This window comes from Corvus hawaiiensis, chromosome 6, assembly GCF_020740725.1.
Source record: "Corvus hawaiiensis isolate bCorHaw1 chromosome 6, bCorHaw1.pri.cur, whole genome shotgun sequence".
NCBI lineage: Eukaryota > Metazoa > Chordata > Aves > Passeriformes > Corvidae > Corvus > Corvus hawaiiensis.
In genome coordinates this window covers 3656139-3673269 of record NC_063218.1, presented here as the reverse complement: position 1 = coordinate 3673269, position 17131 = coordinate 3656139, and the positions used below count along the sequence as shown (strand labels likewise).

General features: G+C 45.4%; 1 protein-coding gene and 1 non-coding gene across 2 annotated transcripts; one reads left to right on the top strand and one right to left on the bottom strand.

The window, feature by feature from the left end:
- The first annotated feature begins 7569 nt into the window (after nucleotides 1-7569).
- TBPL2 (TATA-box binding protein like 2) lies at nucleotides 7570-16495 on the top strand. Its single transcript, XM_048308127.1, has 7 exons — nucleotides 7570-7620; nucleotides 10615-11012; nucleotides 11752-11839; nucleotides 12086-12177; nucleotides 13251-13418; nucleotides 14406-14500; nucleotides 16241-16495. Exons 1-7 carry the CDS (start codon nucleotides 7570-7572, stop codon nucleotides 16318-16320), a joined length of 972 nt encoding a protein of 323 aa, XP_048164084.1. The 3' UTR covers nucleotides 16321-16495.
- Nucleotides 7687-7758, bottom strand: TRNAG-UCC. Its single transcript has one exon. It is a non-coding gene; the product is annotated as a tRNA-Gly (tRNA).
- Nucleotides 16496-17131: the final 636 nt, after the last annotated feature.

Below are 17131 nucleotides of genomic sequence, written 5' to 3'. Positions count from 1 at the left end.
CAGGATGGACAGCAAACAGAATATGAAGTGAGAGATGGGGAGAAAAAAGAAATGGAGAGTCAGACAGACCTCGGGCTCCAAGGGCTCTTCCAGCCTGAGGATCAGGTGTCCCATAGCTGGAGCAGCCTGCAAGGCTGGCTCAGCACGTTTTCCTCCTGCAGCCAGGGAAGGACATCGATTGAGCTCTGCAAGGCATCACAGGAACAGCATGTATCAGGCTGACAAACTTCTAAGGAAATGTGCAGCAAACACCCTGGTACCTGTCTGGATAAATCAAAGAGCACAAGGAGCCATCCCAGCTGCTCTTGCCAGCACAGAGTAGGTTAATATGAAAGTATTTTGTCTGCAGCTACACAAGGGATGCATCCGCCTGCGTGGCGCAATGAGTGTCACACCAAGGGAGCTTCATGCTCTGGTCCCCAGTTTGCTTTCCCTGATGAAGGGCACTTCCCACAGGTGGCACACACCTGTGTTCCAAGGGTGGCTGGAGACTTGGAAATGTTTGCAAATCCTTGGGTCTGAGGAGACATCCTGTTCTCTGGTGCCCCAGGAGATCCAGCAATTCCCAGTGATGTCGCAAACTCACCGTGCATCCCTCGGCAGGCTTCTATTTTAGCTCACACCTAAAATGAGCAAATACTCTTCTCTTCACCTCTATATCCAATATGTTTTAGATAGTAACAAGCCTCTCCCTAGTGAACCTACAGCTGCCCACATTGTGCCTAGACTCGGAAGGTATCTAAGGGTTTCTATCATACTGTTCGTAAGGCCTGGGGGACAGAAAGGGTTCACGACTAACTCAGATCCTCTAGGGAAAACAGAAGGCACCAGAAAAGCCAGTTCAACTCATTTTACCCAAAGGGAAAAAAGAAGGTTTAGTAGGCCCTCTATAAAATGTCAGAGAGAAAACCTTTACTTTCCCACAGGGAAAACATACTCATTAACAAATTAGGTGAAAGCTGAGTGAGATGTAAAAGGTCTGAAACAGCTGCATTCCTCAACGCCTTTAAATGGCCTGTCTTCACACACTTCATTTATTTTGGACAGCAGCACTGCCCATGCCAATTTGGAAGCAGAGGGGACTGTGAAAATACCTGGGGATGAATGTATTTTTAATGCTAATAAGCAAATCTTAATTGATCTGAGCAACACTATTTGGGTTTTAGAGAACAACCAACTCGGGATCCTCCCAAACACATGCTCATCTGGGTTCCTCGTTTTCCTCAAAGCACTGTTGAGCAAACCTTCACAACTCTACCTGAGTAGAAACAGAGTTCAGGGGAGCTACTCTTGTATTTATGAGTTGGGTAAATGCCCACTGAAGGCAGGCCAAAGCAATCACAGCATTTAATTATTCCTGACATGTCACAGGGAAAAAAAAAAAGAGGAAAAAAATAACACCTTTTTAATGAAGGGCACTGTGACAAGTGAGTTTTCTCCACAGCCTGCAGATACCAAAAATATAAAAAAATATTCCCCATAATATCTTGGATAGTATGGGGAAAATTAACTCATATTCCACTTCAGAGACTGACCATAAAAGCCAAATGCCATAACCTGTTCAAGGGAAACTGCAAAGACAGCAAGGAGGAGGGAGGAAGATCCAAATGGAGGGATGAAGCTGTAACAAAAGGGATCTCAGGCTGGGTTCCTGCTTGGCTGGGATGAGCATGGAAATGAGATGAAGTGCAGGAGCACAAGACAGCAGAGCTGGGCACAGACTCTTCCATCATAGCTAAACTAACAGCGTTCATCAGCATCCCACGGGTGAAGGGCTGGAGTGACAGAAACAGGACGGCGTTAACAGTTAATTATGTGTGGTAAAAGTACAGAACCATCAAGGCAAGGGGATTGGAGCTTCTGCTGACATCTGGCAGCGTTTTGGGGAAGTTTAGCTTCTCCTGAGGTCCTCGTTGATTCAGGAGCACTGATTTTCTGACGTAAATTGGAGGAACAGGTAATGAGAACTGACTAATCACCGAGCTGTATGCCCTGCAGTCTCATTCCAGTGTCAGTCATGATATCCTGCTGATCACTCAGGCAAAACTCAGTTTTAGGGGGGATTCAGTGACTAGTCAGCACTCTTCCTTGACTCATTGTATTTGCATTTAGTTGTACAATGAGCTGATAAAAACTGTGGTGGTGTCACAGCTTAGCTGACACAGCAGTGAAGGCATCGCAGTACATGCTCTAATTCCTGGAGAGCTTGCACTGAAGGTCTGGACGTGCTAATGTCACTGCTCGTGTCTTCAGTGTGACTGTGACCCCTGCAAACTGAATTAACAGAGCTCTGCCAGCATCTGCTGCGTGCACACCTCTCCTTTTCCGCGCAAACACGCAGGACTGCTATTACTATACTGTTTTTCCAGATAAGGCTTAAAGGATCAGTATTTAATTGCAGCAGTGAGTTCAAGGCATGAGACACGGTGTTTGCATTAGAGAGATTTGTCACAAAACTTGGAGGGAAACAGAAGCACTCGGATGATCCATCACACACTCACCTCATTTAAATGCAATTCAATTTAGCCAGACCCTTTGGCACAAAAGTGGGAAAGATGACTTAACAAAAAGCACAGAAGAATACTTCTGACCCCAGGTGTCAGATGGATTTGTGTCTGACATTCACAGAGGAGCTGTCCAAGGAAGCCTGCAGCCATTCATTGCTAGGCTGCAATTAAGGTGGCAGCCAATGTTTAAAACCTTCCTCATCCCATTCCCCCCTTTTCCGGCCACATTTTAAATACAACACAGAATAAAAAGTAAAAATAGGCTGCTGTGCTCTGCCCCACGTGAGACTGGGCCAGGATGGCACAGATGGGAAAATTAAATTAACTGCACGGTTTTCAAGTCACCATTCAGCCTTTCAGTTGAGACAGATGACTTTTACTTACAGTGCTTCTTCCTCTGGCATTCAGTGGAGGATTTGGCAATCCTCTCTGGGTCTGGTTCTCAGCAATTCTCTGACATGGGGGCAGTTAGTGCCTCCATCGCACATAATAGAACTGTAGAAGCCAGAAAAAAATAGTTCTCTTCTAACCAGTTTAGCCCCTTCCCATTTGACAGAAGTGATTTTCTTTCCTGATCCAAAAGCCAAACGCACCCTGGTCTCTGCCAGTGAGCATGGCAGGCACACGTATTAGCACACGAATGCTCAGAGTCCACTAATGTTTGCAAAAAGTATCAAATTGCCCCATTACTGCCCTTTTCAGGGAATCAGAGAGCCCCAGTCTAACCAGGGCAAAGAGGCAGCCTTAGCACTGGCTGATTTGGGCTGCATCATCTGACACAGGGAGGGGCACACAGCACTTGGGGGTAAATGGGAAGTTACAGCCTTTCCCATCACCCAGTAAACCTGGAAAATCAAACTGGATTCTGGCTCAACTTCTAGTCATTGTAGCCTCACTTCTGCCAGAGGGTTACTCCTGATTTACACAGGGCAAGTTAGACCCAGATATCAACTCTAATGGACCTGATTCTGTTCATGTTTATTTTACACCAGCACAACCTAATGATGATGCTAAATAATTCACAATTAAAAGTCAAGTTACTCACTATTACTCGGTGAGTAGTCATAGCAACGTCTTTCCTTCCCTGGCAATAAATCCAGTATCTGCTGACACTGCCAAGCATTGATCAGGTCTAGAATGGAGTATTATGGGACAGGTAAGTATGAGAGAGTGATGGTCACACTTGTCAGACCAAAGGCAGTCCAGCATCTCTCTCTCAGTTGCCTTTTGGGCTGCAGGCATTTCTCGAGAGCTTTTCCAGCTCCATGCAGACCCTTTGCTCCCACTGACCTCATGGCAGCTCACCTACTCCTCTCCCTGACCCCCCCTGGGGTCCCCCTCAGCACCTCACTCTATTTACATCCCTGACATGATGGGAATCAAGGCACAGGACCAAAACAAGGCTAAACCACACAGAAGGAACAACCTCTGCAGCAAGACTTAGATTTTGCTGTTGACAGAGGAGTGCTGGCTCCTGGAGTAATTAGAAAGTGCGGAATCTGGAGACATCTTGTGCATAATGTATTGGGTTTTTTCCCTTGGAACACGGTCCAGCTCTCAGTTGCTCTTCTACGTGCTCCAAAGGCAGAGCTTTAACACTGCAGGCAGCGAGGGCATGGAGAGATGGAAGCTACACCTGAGGCAAGCTACATTCTTCTGAGACAATGACAGCTGTAAAGGTTTAGCATAAAGTTCAGGAGAGCAGAAAGGAGAACACTGTCAGTCACAAGCCTGTAATTCTGAAACTGGCTCCTTAAAAAGATAAGATAAAGCCAAACCAGATTAACCAACTTCAAAGCAAGCAGCAAGGCATTTAGGGCATGCTAGAATAGAAGGCAGCTGTGCAGAGCACTGATGAATTAAACAGGTAGAGGTTCCTTACTGACTTGCTCCTTGTCCCTTCCAGGTTTTTGGAGTGTCCTGTGATTAGTCCCATCCCCTAACTAGATTACAGCATCCAGATGATGCAGCAGTGTCTGCTACAGAAATGTTTAAGAGGCTGATCCAGGCGTGCTAGCAGCAGCTCTGTGGAACAGTCTTCCCCAATTAGTTATCCAAGGAGAAGTGATATTGAATGACTCTTACAACGAATACACAAAGCACTTACTGTTGCGCTAATCATCAACTTTCTAAGTAAAATTAACCAATTTGCTAATTAAGACTCATGACAATTCATCATTACAGTAACTCTGCACTGCAGTGATTCATCACCCCATCACCAGCTCCTCTCGGGGACATGAGGAAGGGCTGCCTCCAGCGGCTCCTTCCCTGCTCCGAGCACTCCTGCCAGGAGTCACTCGGGCCGGGACCTGGATGGCTGCTGCTTTCCAAAGGGAATTACAAAGGTGGGGGAAAAGAGAAGGGGAGGAAAAGAAGAGAGGGAGGAGGAAAAAGGGAGAAGAAAAAAAAAGGGGGGTCCAGAAGAAAAGAGGGTGGCTGAAACCCCAGGCAGTTTGAGAGAGAAATAATATTTTTTAAAATTGGGATGGGAAAAATAGTTGCCTTTTCTAACATTATTTGACTTGGATGATCAGAAATTAAGCAGGTAGGTCTCATGAGTTCTAAGTGGTACATTTTGAATTAACATCTGTCCAACCCGTGACAGGGGTCAGGTTCCTGGTGAAGAAGGAAGGAGCAGAGGGGGAATGATGCCTCTGATGACTAAGAAGGAGAGACACAGGAGTTGGGAGACTGAAGGGAGAAGCCCAGGGATTCAGTGCCTCCTGCTCACTGGATCCCTGCTCTCTGGACCTCCCACCACCTGGGCCTTCACCCCCTGGGGCTCCCCATCACTGCACACCTCCCTCATGGAGCCTGCCCCACACTGGGCACCACAAGCAGATGCCCAGCTCAGAAGAAGAGGCTGCGAGCACAGAGCCCTCCCAAGGCACAGCCATACCTGCCCTCCCTTGGGCAGCAGCCAGAAGACCCTTCCCCTACAGCAAAGCAATCCTGAAAGCTTGAATTGCACACACAGTGTGACTCTTGGATCCTCAGATGATCTCTCAGCTTTCTAAACATCTTTCCTTCTTCAGATGGGTAAACAATCTTTCACCCATTTAGCCTGAGACACCAAACTCCACGACTGACCCAAAATCTCATCACTTCATGCTGCCCTTGCCATTTGTTCATATCTAAGGCAAGAAGCAATATTAAGAGATTTGTATTTTATGTTCATGTCTGATGTAGCCTCACTCACTTGAACACCGTAAGTTGACCTTCTCTATCTCAGGTTCACAAAATGCAGACAAACCAATTCCCAGGGGCTGCAGGATGAACATATCACCTTTCCAAGGGGTTCTGTAATGAAGGATTAATTAGCTGAGGAAACTCACAGCACTACAGCTGCAATGCTGCAGGCAGAGCTGCACCAGGGAAGCCCCAGGAGTACCACAGTATTCCAGCTTCCCACCTTGAGCACAGCAAGAGTGTCACACACTGGGGGAGCACCAATGTCCTGGCCCCCTGAAATGTCACTGCAAGGGCAAAACTCGGCACAACCCCTGTGCTCTGTTCAATGATTTCTGTGGGCAGTGCAGACCCACACTGTCAGGAAGCAGCTGTGAGGGCTGGACCTGTCACTGCTGGTGGGAGCAGAGCCCCCCACCACAGACAGCCCTCAGTACCCCATCCTGTTGTGCCTACAAAAGTATCCTAGGTCACAGAGCTATCTGCAAGCACCCCAATCACCTGCCAGCCCTAAACGGGACATTTTAATTTAATCATCCCGAGCTGAGTCAAGCTAGCTGCACCAGTCTCCCTAATTCAAGGTACAACCTCTCTGGGTCCTTTCCTTGCTTTGCTGCCTGATTTGCCTCCTGGGTGCTCCAGGACAGGCCATGTGATGTAAATCAACCTGCTTGAGGCTGGATTTTTCTGGGGCTGGGAGGATTTGGCACCTATAAATTGTAAGGTGAGTCCCAGAAATACTACAAACCACCCCAGCAGGCTGGCTGAGGAGAGAAGGATGCTCATCAGCCATGTATGCTCTGTTCCCTGGATAAAGAGCACTGATCTAAGCCTTTGCACCTCTGAGGCAGTGAGAAGAGCCTGGCAGCAGCTCCCAAAGACCTGCTGCATGTCTGAGCTTTGACATCTTCTCCCAAATGGTTTCTTCAGCTCAGCTTGCTGTTTGTAAGCAAATCTCTCAGCAAAGTCCTGTCTGGCAGAGCAACAAGTGCAGTGATCATGACAGTCAGCACTTCCACCAGCCCAGGCAGGGACAGGGATGTGTTCCCAGCTGTGTCTCCACAGAAATCCATCCATCCATCCATCACCACACAGCAGCAGGACAGGAGAGAGGGAACAAGTCAGACAGCAACTGCTGGCGTAGACTCAAGCAGTGCCCAAGCCAAACTGCGTCGGCAGCGTGACACTCCCACAGCATCCATCAGCCAGGCACAACATGAACTCCTTCCTGGGAACGTGCTGCCTCACAACGGGACATGGGAAAAGAGAATGGCCCTAAATCATCACTTACAGAGAGCAGGAGTATGCTCCAGAGGGGGAGTCTGCACGGGGAGGACAGCGAATGTAAAGAGTAAAGGTTTTCCGCCTAAGAGTGTTTACCCAGATGAGAACAAACCATTTCATCACAATGCCTTCAGTTTGAAGTTTACACTTTTGGCTGGGGGAGGGCTCCTCTCGAAAACCCAGATGTGCCTCATTGCACTTGATGAAGCAGGTGGGAAAAATTAAGGGCACATGACGCTTGTTAAAAAGCATAATCTGTGCAAGGTCTAAACTACAGATCCCACTCCCCATTTCTCTTCAGCCCTGCAGAGGAAAGCAGGCTTAGAGGACCTCGGGGACAGGTTGTGTTTCCAGGCTTCTGTAAAGCACACGAGAGCACCCCGATTTCTCTAGTCCTGCAGGACGGGGCAAACCCTCTCAGAGAGCCGTGCAGGCAGACGAGAGGCTCCAACGCTACTTGATGAGGTTAAAACTCCCAGCTGTGATGGGCTCTGCTCCCTGACAAGCCGCACGTGGCCCTGGTGCTGTGCCTGGGGATTTAAAGCGGGACCGGAGTAAGGTCGGAGGGTTTGCGTCAGTGGCTGTACCCATGGAGGGCGTATCGCCGCTGGAGCGGTACCTGGAGAGCTGCAGCGGGCAGGTAAGGGAGGAAAGAAAAAATAAAGTGAGAGAGGGAAAAAGAAAGTAAGCTGGAGCAAAACGTAGCTGCGTTGGCCGGGAATCGAACCCGGGTCAACTGCTTGGAAGGCAGCTATGCTCACCACTATACCACCAACGCCGCGCTGAGAGCGCTTTCGCAGCCGCGCCCCAACTGCGTCATCACCGCATTCCTGCCGGGCTGAGCCCGAAATTCTACGGTCCCGAGGGATTTCTCCCCGCTTCAGGCAATTCTAGCGCTATCGGCAGCATGGAGGAGCTCTCCGGAGCGGAGGTCGCTCTTACTTCCTGTAAGAGGGACTATGCGGCTGCGTTTAAACTCTTGCGGTGGGATGCTGCTTGCAAGGATCAGCCCGGGTGCTGGTGTAGGTGGGCATTGAGAGGGTAGGAGGCTCGCATCTCCTCGTTCTAGTTAGTAAATGTCTAAAAAAATTCCTTATTTTGATATTTGGAATGGTTGTCTTGATCTCAGGTGGATGTAGGAGCAACCGGGTGAGGGACTAGGAGAGGGCTGGAACTCCACAGCTCAGCATCATCCTTACTCAGGGGGGAAAAAAAACTTCTTTACATCCTGTTGTAAACTACTTTTCGGCTCAGGAAACATCCTTAGCACAAGCTGTTTAAATCTTGGGACCTTCCTGTGACAGCGGGTAAAGCCCTCTGAATGTGCCCCCACAAAGTATATAATGTGCAAAGGTATAATAAAGCTTTTATAAATGTTAGTAAGCTTTATACACTTCAGACTTGCTAGGACACTTGATAATAACAGATGTGTGCTATCACTGCAGGGAGGAAAAGAAAAATCCAAGTCTGTTGCTCAAGGCAGCTGGGTTTGATTTGTATGTACCTGAGGTGCAGGGATTTCTGCAGTGGAAGTGAAAAAGGCTGTTTCCCCTCAAGCTGCCCCAAACTGAGGGATCTCAGATAGGATCTGTGTGTTAAATCTCCTCCCTGGAGCTCCTGGGAGATGTCCAAAGATATACAGTTGGTGGGGCCTTTGGTGAAGTTAATTAACCCAGAGTCTATAGCAATAACCCTTGGCAGCCAGCCCAACGCAAACATGGTCTTGTGCCCCTTTCACAGCCTCTGAGCATCTGTCTGACAAGAAGGAAATATTCCCCAGTATTTAACCCTATCAGGGCTTTTCCTCAGACCTCTTAGGTGCAAACCTGATCAGGAAGGAAAATTTGCTCTCTGTTTGTACCTGCTCTATGCAATTTACTTTACTTTCTAAAAACTTGACGGCTGTGTAATACTTCCAGCCTCATGTACCACTCGTTTCTCTGTTAGCTTCTTTAAGATATGTCACAAACTGGCTTTGGCTGGTTGTTTGTGGGTTGTTTTTTTTCTTTTACTGTTATGTTCATTCTTTGATGCCTATTAGTATGATGTGAGTAGTCTTACAGGGGGTTTTTGTACCATTTTCTCTACATCATGGTTCGTACAAAAGCTTCCTAATGAGCTCCTGTACAGCTAATCCTTAGTCCACTGGAATTCTTGCAGAGACTGTGCCTTCCTTCCCCTGCTGCTGGCTTGAAAAATATCTGTTTAAAATAGATGTATTTTTGTGATTCTGTAATATTTTATTTGTAACTGTTAATATATTTATATCTGACCTTAATTCTCAGAAAAGTGCTCTTGGATCCTAATTTCCAAAGGGTGAAGAAGTACCTAGACTTATTTAACAGCACTCTGCCCCACCTGATCTTGTATGGGGCTCTGCATTTAGAAGTCAGTTTTAGAAGATGCTTTGAATGTGTTTGTAATGCTTTCAGAGCTAAACCTGCATCTGTAGTCAGACTAATGAGGGTTCTCTGGGAGGATTTGTCACTTTGTAGGAGTTTTCCAAGTGTCTGCAGGCAAACATACTGCAAAGCAGGAGCAGAGATCTCTCCGTGTGCATGGCTGGGTTGCCAAGTGAGCTGACTAGAAGAGAGCAGTGCTAGCTCAGGGCTGGGAAGCATTGATCTGGAAATCCTGCTCCTGCTGGAGGTCAGGCAGTTGCTGCCAATTTGAGGGCCACAGTCTTATGCACTGTTCCCTGCTCTGATTTGTGCTTGGACTTTTCAAGTTCTTCTGGCTCTTGAACCTAAAAATGCCTGATTAAACACAAAGCCTCTTGTATGGATTCTTTAGTCCAAGCTGTCACCTGCTGTGGATGTTGGCAGAAACTACCTTCAGGAAGAGACTTTCCACTGAGCAGATGCTTATGCACCAGTGGAGAGGGAATAAATCCTGTCCTGAAACTCTTGTCTCATCAATATATGATGGTGCTTTTTAAACAGCTTTTAATAATAAATAGTTGATAAAGAAGGACATTAGTATGAAAGCGCTTGCTTGCAGGTGTGTTGTGTGCTGGGTGCAGGGCAGGATGCTGGTTCTGCTGACTCTGGTGAGGCTTTTTTTAGTGTCATTTTCTCATCTATACCTTCAATCAGGCTGGTGGCCTCCAGGAGCTGAGGAATAAACTGCTGCTGGTTCTGTGAGCTGCTGCCCTCTGTTGCACAAAGCAATGCTGACACTGTCTCCTGCTAGCAGAGAGAGGAGATGGAATGGAAGGTAAAGGCAGTCAGAAAATGCTGTCTGTCTTCCTTGGAAAAACTCATGAGTGTGATAATGTGGTTGTGTGTGTAGCTGAGGTGTGAAAGTGGCTTTGAAGGGTGAAGTGCCAGTGTTGTTACCTGCAGCCAGGGCTGAAGGTGAATAGCATTTCTCAATTTGTGCTATCCCAGGAGTTCTCCAGAGTGCCCATGGACTGTGGCGGGAAAATGCATTATACAAGCTATCTGAATTTTTATACACTTACAGAGAAGCAAAGGACATGCTTTCAATCTTAAAACTATTTTTTGCTAAAATACATATCGGGGGAAAAAAAATTACTGAAACATCCTCATTGAAGAGTAATCTTAATTTGCTCTCCCAGTGAAAGTAACTGTTTTAATACAAGGCCCCTAATGGCACTTTTTCTTAATTCAAGGATGACTTCTCTGCTAGTCCTCATCTGTTCACTCCTATGAGCCCTTATGATGTAGAACTTCCAATTCAAACAGCTGAAGATGGGGTGTTTGGTTCCCAGTTAAGTCAGCCCAAAGAGCTTCATACAGAGTTCTCCTCTGTGGATCTCAGCTTTCTTCCAGATGTTACCCAAGAAAACAAAGGACAAAATCTCTCTGAGGATGGCCATGAAACACAAAAAGAGCTTGATGGGTCACTACCAAGTAACAAGGACAGTGGTGTTTTCATGGATGAAAGCAGCTTGTCACATCCAGGTGCAGCTCAGCCATCTCCTGGAGCATCTGCCATGTGTCCTCCCCTGACTCCAATGACTCCTATGACCCCAGCTTCGGAAAGCCCTGGAATAGTTCCTCAGCTACAGTAAGTTTATGTATTATTTATGTAGCGTACACCATAGTTAAACTTTGGGTTAAACTGCAAGGTGTTGCTCTGACTTTTCACTTGGAGAATGTAGCAAGCATGGCTTGATCTTAAATAAGCCAGAACACTACAGGAGCAGTTGTTCCTCTTGAAGGGCAGAGATGGAGAAAATAAACTGACAATATTGGATAAAAATGTGGAGATGCTTGAAGAGGAGGATTTCTTCCAGGAAGGAGAATGTGAATGACAGCAGACTCCAGGGGTTTAAAGATATCACTCTGCTTTTTCAAAAGGAGAAACAGAACTGAGTGTGAGAAACTCTGGCCTCATTAAAAGATGCTGTTGTGTCTAGGATAGAGCAACTATGGAGTCGTTTACGCCTGTAGAAAATAACACAGCCTTACCTACCTTGGGTGCTGCAGTAACTCTAAACAGTCAGTAATGGTTCAATCGAAAGCTGAGAAAGGCTTCAGTGATGCAGTTTTTGGAAGAAACACAAACTTATAATTCAGGGACTAATAATTTCATAACTTGTTCTATCTCAAAGTGCAGTTTTGGGGTTGAATTACTCAAGTTTTGCCAGAAGTAGCTTAATGCTAAAGTAGGAAAGAGACAGGCAGGAAATCAGTTGATGGCAATTCTTAATTAAAATGTGACTCCACATTAAGCCAGCACTGCTGGGGGGTTGCTCTGCAGTGGCTGGCTTTTGCAATGAGAAAATTCTTCTCATATTCCTCAGGAATATTGTGTCAACTGTAAACTTGGCTTGTAAACTGGATCTGAAGAACATAGCTCTGCATGCCAGAAACGCAGAGTATAACCCAAAGGTAAATCTTGGACTCAAAGCTTTACCCTAACTTCCCTTTCTCAGTGCTGATGGAGCCAAATGGTCCTGGGACTGTAGTCTTAACTCCTCTGCTCCTAGGTGGGTGGAAAATAACTTTAGGGTGGTAAAGAAACATTTAAAAAGCAAATATGTGTTGTGACAAGCTTTAAAACTGTTAATGGTTACAAGGCTGAACAGAAATACAGTACCCACTAAATTCCTGTCAGGGCCTCCTTTGAATTTGTAGAGGTTTGCTGCTGTGATCATGAGAATCAGGGAACCACGAACAACAGCCCTCATCTTCAGTTCAGGAAAAATGGTCTGCACAGGAGCAAAAAGGTATTTTTCTGGTTTTTCCCTTCCCTTTAAAGCTCTGGATCTTGCAGCTATGCATATATTCTGATGGAGAGTGTCTGAAAAGTCTTGTTTAAAACATGTAGCAAAGGACTAATTGCAAGAAAAAGTGAAGCACTGATATTGAAAGTCTTGCTTTCTTCATGATGGCACCTTAGCAATTTCTGAACTGTGTACTTCTGTCCCTGAATTTAGATTGAGCTGAGCAGACATCAGCAGAAAAGCTGCTAAAATTCCCAGGAATTGTTAAGGGATTATTTGCATTTCTCACTGACTTTTAAAGTGTTTAGGACATAACTTGTGTCTGTCAAGTTTCTCTTCAGTGTCTGTGTTCACCAGCCAACACATCTGCCTCTAGAGAAAATGGGAGTTGGGGAAAAGCAAAGTTTATTTCTGTACTCTGAAGCTTTCTTCCTGAAATCCAGCAGATTGCCTTGATTTTTATGTCCCAAAAGTGTCAATTAGAGCTAGTTAACTCATGCTTAAGAGACCTCTTCTCCAGGCCTTACCACCACCCCAGGCAGGTGACTATACTCATGGCTGCAGTCTAACTCTTGCATCAGCACTGAGAAGCTGTTTTGAGGAGCTGAGAAACCTCTCAAAAGGGGAACCTCTGGGTGATGCAACATCTCCAGTGGGTTCAACCAGACCTCAGGAAGGTGAATGACCTAGTGCCTTACTCATTTTAGCTCCCTGCAGCAGTTCTGGGGATAGAGCCTTGCTATTCTGAGCAGCAGGCCCTCTTTTTTTTTTTTTTTTGGAGTACAGGTTAGCACAGTGGTGGCTATAAACTGAATTCCACCTCAAGAGAAGAGCAAAGCACCAATCAAAGTTGATTTTTCCCCTCTGCTCTTCCTTCAGTGAAAAGCCCCATCCCTGGAAGTGTTGAAGGCCAGGTTGGACAGGGCTTGGAGCAACCTGGGATAGTGGAAGGTGTCCCTGCCCATGGCAGGAGGGTGGAATGAGATGATCTTTAAGGTCCCTTCCAACCCCAACCATCCTGTGACTCTGTGATTTGAGGGCTGTTTGGAGGTGACAATAAAGGTTTCTTCCTTCAGCGAAGAGCAGTCACGGCTGGCAGCCAGGAAATACGCGCGGGTGGTGCAGAAGCTCGGCTTCCCTGCCAAGTTCTTGGACTTCAAGATCCAGAATATGGTGGGGAGCTGTGATGTGAGGTTCCCCATCCGGCTAGAAGGCTTGGTTCTCACCCACCAGCAGTTCAGCAGGTATGAGGCAATCAGGTATAACCCTGTGCACCTTGGAGCAGGGTCTGCAGCTACTCGAGCCTGCTCCATGCCCTTGCTCCACTGTGGACTTTTAATATCAAGGTGGCCTCTTCACTGCCAGCAAAGTAGATGCCTGTCTGCAGGAATAAGGTTTCCAACCTTCAGGCATGAAGCCAAACTGCATTTGCATAATGCAGCTATATTGTGTTTTTCTGGGATGTTGTTTCAGTTCTGTTTGGATATTCTTTAGCCAAGAATGGAAAGTAAAGCTGTAGCTGAGTGATGGGCATGCTCAGCCTGTGAGATCAGCTTGTTCAGAACTAGATATTGCCATCAGGAAAGGATGATTTCAGCACTGACAAAACCAAAATTCAGTTGTCTTTTATTAGTGCTGCATCTAATAACCTGCATTTCATTTAGGAACTGAATATGTAGTAAATATTTGTGCTTGGCTATTATCTTGTTTTAGTTGCACAAGATGTTTCCTGATAAGGAACTTTGCAGACTAGGAAGGATTTACTGTGAGGGTGGGGAGGCCCTGGCACAGGGTGCCCAGAGAAGCTGTGGCTGCCCCTGGATCCCTGGAAGTGTCCAAAGCCAGCTTGGATGGGACTTGGAGCAGCCTGGGATAGTGGAAGGTGTCCCTACCCATGGCAGGGGGTGGCACTGGATGGGCTCTCTTCCAACCCAGGCCATTCCATGATTTGAGGACTGTTTGAAGATTACAATAAAGGTTCCAGTGCCATGGAAAATCAGAAGTGACTCACAAGTCTTTGAAAGTCAGCATGAAAATCTCCCATCAGCTCCAGATGGGTTTAACAGGTTTCCCTTCAAGATGTCTAAAACCTGACCTGCATTTCTCAGGGCAGCTAGCTAAAATCTGTGTGGTTAATTACCCTATTGTTAGTGTAATTAAAGAACATTTTATTCATACAACACTGAAACAGCATTTGCATTTTACTAATCTTACCTGCTTGCTTTGAACAGCTATGAACCTGAACTATTCCCTGGCCTGATTTATAGGATGGTCAAACCAAGGATAGTGCTGCTTATCTTTGTGTCTGGAAAAGTTGTACTGACTGGTAAGTGGTGCCTCTCTATATCTGTAGCCCAGTGCTACCTCACTTTCTGAGAGCATTTAAATTAAACATTAACTAAAAATTAGTATCTTGCCACAGTAAAGCCACTCAGGGATCTTTTTAATGGTTGCTGCAGCTTATCTGTGCTTTCTGCAGATAACATCAGTATTGTTGCACTAGAATCTTGTCTTGTTTCATATATAGAGTCTCAGATTTCCATGTTAAGTACTTTTTTTATTCAAAGCCTGATGCCACGTGCCAATGTAGAGGAGGCCAACAGGATGCTGACATGCCAGTAACTACTCAGGCACTTAAATAGGAACCTCACAATAAGCAATTTAAAATTGCTTGGACAGGAAACAAACTTCTTAAAACACTTCACTGACAACATTTAGTAGGGATTATCAGAGGAAAGGGTGGAGATCTAAGAGCTTGTTCCAGACTGATTGGCAAAACACTCATGAGGCAAAAGTCTTGCTGAGTCAGTGTGCTCAGCAGATACCTGTACCTCAGATCCCAGCTCAAAAAAGGTGAATTCCTGAGCTCCTGGCACATCCTTTTTGTGAAGCTCATGAACATGCTTCTATTCAGATGTACTGAAAGGTAAACGGTACTTGTTCCCAGAAGCTCTGAATGCTGTATTTATCTTCACAACACAGCTTTGAGACAGGTGGAAGACAAGAGAAGTGCTGCCTTAGCCAGAGATTCTCACCATCATAAATCAAGAATGAGCTCAGCTAACTGAAGAATGGGGCACTTGGGACAAAGCTTAAATGCTTCCCCCTCCAATGTCCACCACCTTCTTAGGTCCAGTAAAATCATACTGGTCAGTTCCATTCCACTGAAGCTTGCGTTTTTTGGGGTACACTAATTGTAACAGCCTTGCTTCTGGGCCTGCAGCACACTCCCTTAGTCATTTGCTGTGAATACTGGGCCCAGCTGTAATGACAAGACTGAATTTGCTGAGCTGTGAGGGTTTGGGGTTTTTTTCTCCCTAATCAAGAAAGTAACTTTACTTTTGAAAGTAAAAGTTGTGGTAAGGCAGATGAATTATTCATGTCCAAGTGAGGACATGAGAAAAGGTTTACACATTCAACCTGAGCCGGGTTTAATTCAACTTTTAGTTCATTTAAATGCAGTTTTCTTGTAGCTGATGTTTGTTGGACCAGCATGAGAAGTGTTGCTGGCAAGGAATGTTCCTGCCTGCTTCAATGCAGTTCATGTGCAAGACTTGCTATTAAAGATTTGATTGCAGTACTATGGAAAGGGATTTGAAATCAAAGGTGTCCTAACACACATCTTAAAATTAAAATTGCTTCTCAGAGCTGGAGAAGGAGAGTTCTCAAACTGTGGAACAACTTCCAGTACGAAATAAAGGCCTTTCAGTTCTTGTTTCTACCTTTCCACTCACCTTATCAACAAGCAGAGCTGTTATTCTTAAGCAGTTAACACCATGGTGGTGCTCAGTTGCTTTTTTCCTTCTTCAAAGCCAATATTTTGCACCTGTCAAGAGCAGAAAATTGCTGTTTTGGTTCCACAGATTAAACAAAACTAGTCTTAAAGCTAAGCAAGCTAGAAATTGTTCTTTAAGGCAGCAGATAGAAATTCTGCTCTTAATAGTAAGGTGCTTTCAATCCCCTGGGTTTCCTCATGGTTTGTAATCTTACAAGGTTTAAATTGCGCTCAGTTAATCTCAGCACTCTGTTAATTCATGGGGTTTTTTTTCCCTAAATGTCCATTTAGGAGCAAAAGACCGTTCTGAAATCTATGAGGCATTTGAGAACATCTACCCCATTTTAAGAGGTTTCAAGAAGCCATCGTGACATGGCTCACAAAGCAATCCAGAACAACACCTGGTGTTGCTGTGTGTGGAACAGAAGCCAAGGGGATTGCTGGCCCCAGCTGTGGAGTTGTGGGTTATTAAGCAAATGATTCATTTCTGAATGCTACATATGCTGATGCCTTTCTGTAGTTTGTGAAATGTTCTTTTCTTTCAGATTATGTGTCTGTAATCCACCTGAGTTCTGACAACTTCTGTCAAGCTAAAACACTTCATAAATGAATGCACTTTTAATAGAATGTATATTAAGGTGGCACTAAAAATATTTTGTAGTAGAAGCTATGTGTCTCTTCCCCTGTTGAACAGGAGAATCCACACACTGCACTTCAAACTGGCTTAATCAAAATCCTCAGCTCTAAGTGCCCTGAATTGCTCCTGCAATGTTGTATTTTCATGTTTAAGCTCAAAATAGATTATTGTCTATAATATGGCTTACAAAATCCAGCATGAGTTGATTTCAGTGCTTAGAAGACCTGTATTGAATCACACTGATCCCGATGGCTGGGTAAACTCTTGTGTGTGATGGTGCAGTGTTTTCTTTTACAGAGAAGAAGTTCCAAGTCCTGACTGTTGGGATATACCTAGAAAATCTGTGGGTGGAGGGGTAACTAATTAAATTACCTAATTTGACATGGGGTAAGTTAGATTTTAACTAAATGGTACCCATTTGTATTACTGAAGTGCCCTCAGACAATGGGAGTTTGGTGCAGACAAAAACATGTTGGTTTGGAACTTTGTTAAAAATGGATTTGAGGAAAATACAAAAAGATGCTGATGACTTAATTATCTGTATT

Coding starts and splice junctions, on each gene's coding strand:
- TBPL2 (XM_048308127.1), top strand. CDS start 7,570: ATGGAGGGCGTATCGCCGCTGGAGCGGTACCTGGAGAGCTGCAGCGGG. Junction 7,621..10,614: donor TGGAGAGCTGCAGCGGGCAG/GTAAGGGAGGAA, acceptor TCTTAATTCAAG/GATGACTTCTCTGCTAGTCC. Junction 11,840..12,085: donor ACGCAGAGTATAACCCAAAG/GTAAATCTTGGA, acceptor TTGAATTTGTAG/AGGTTTGCTGCTGTGATCAT.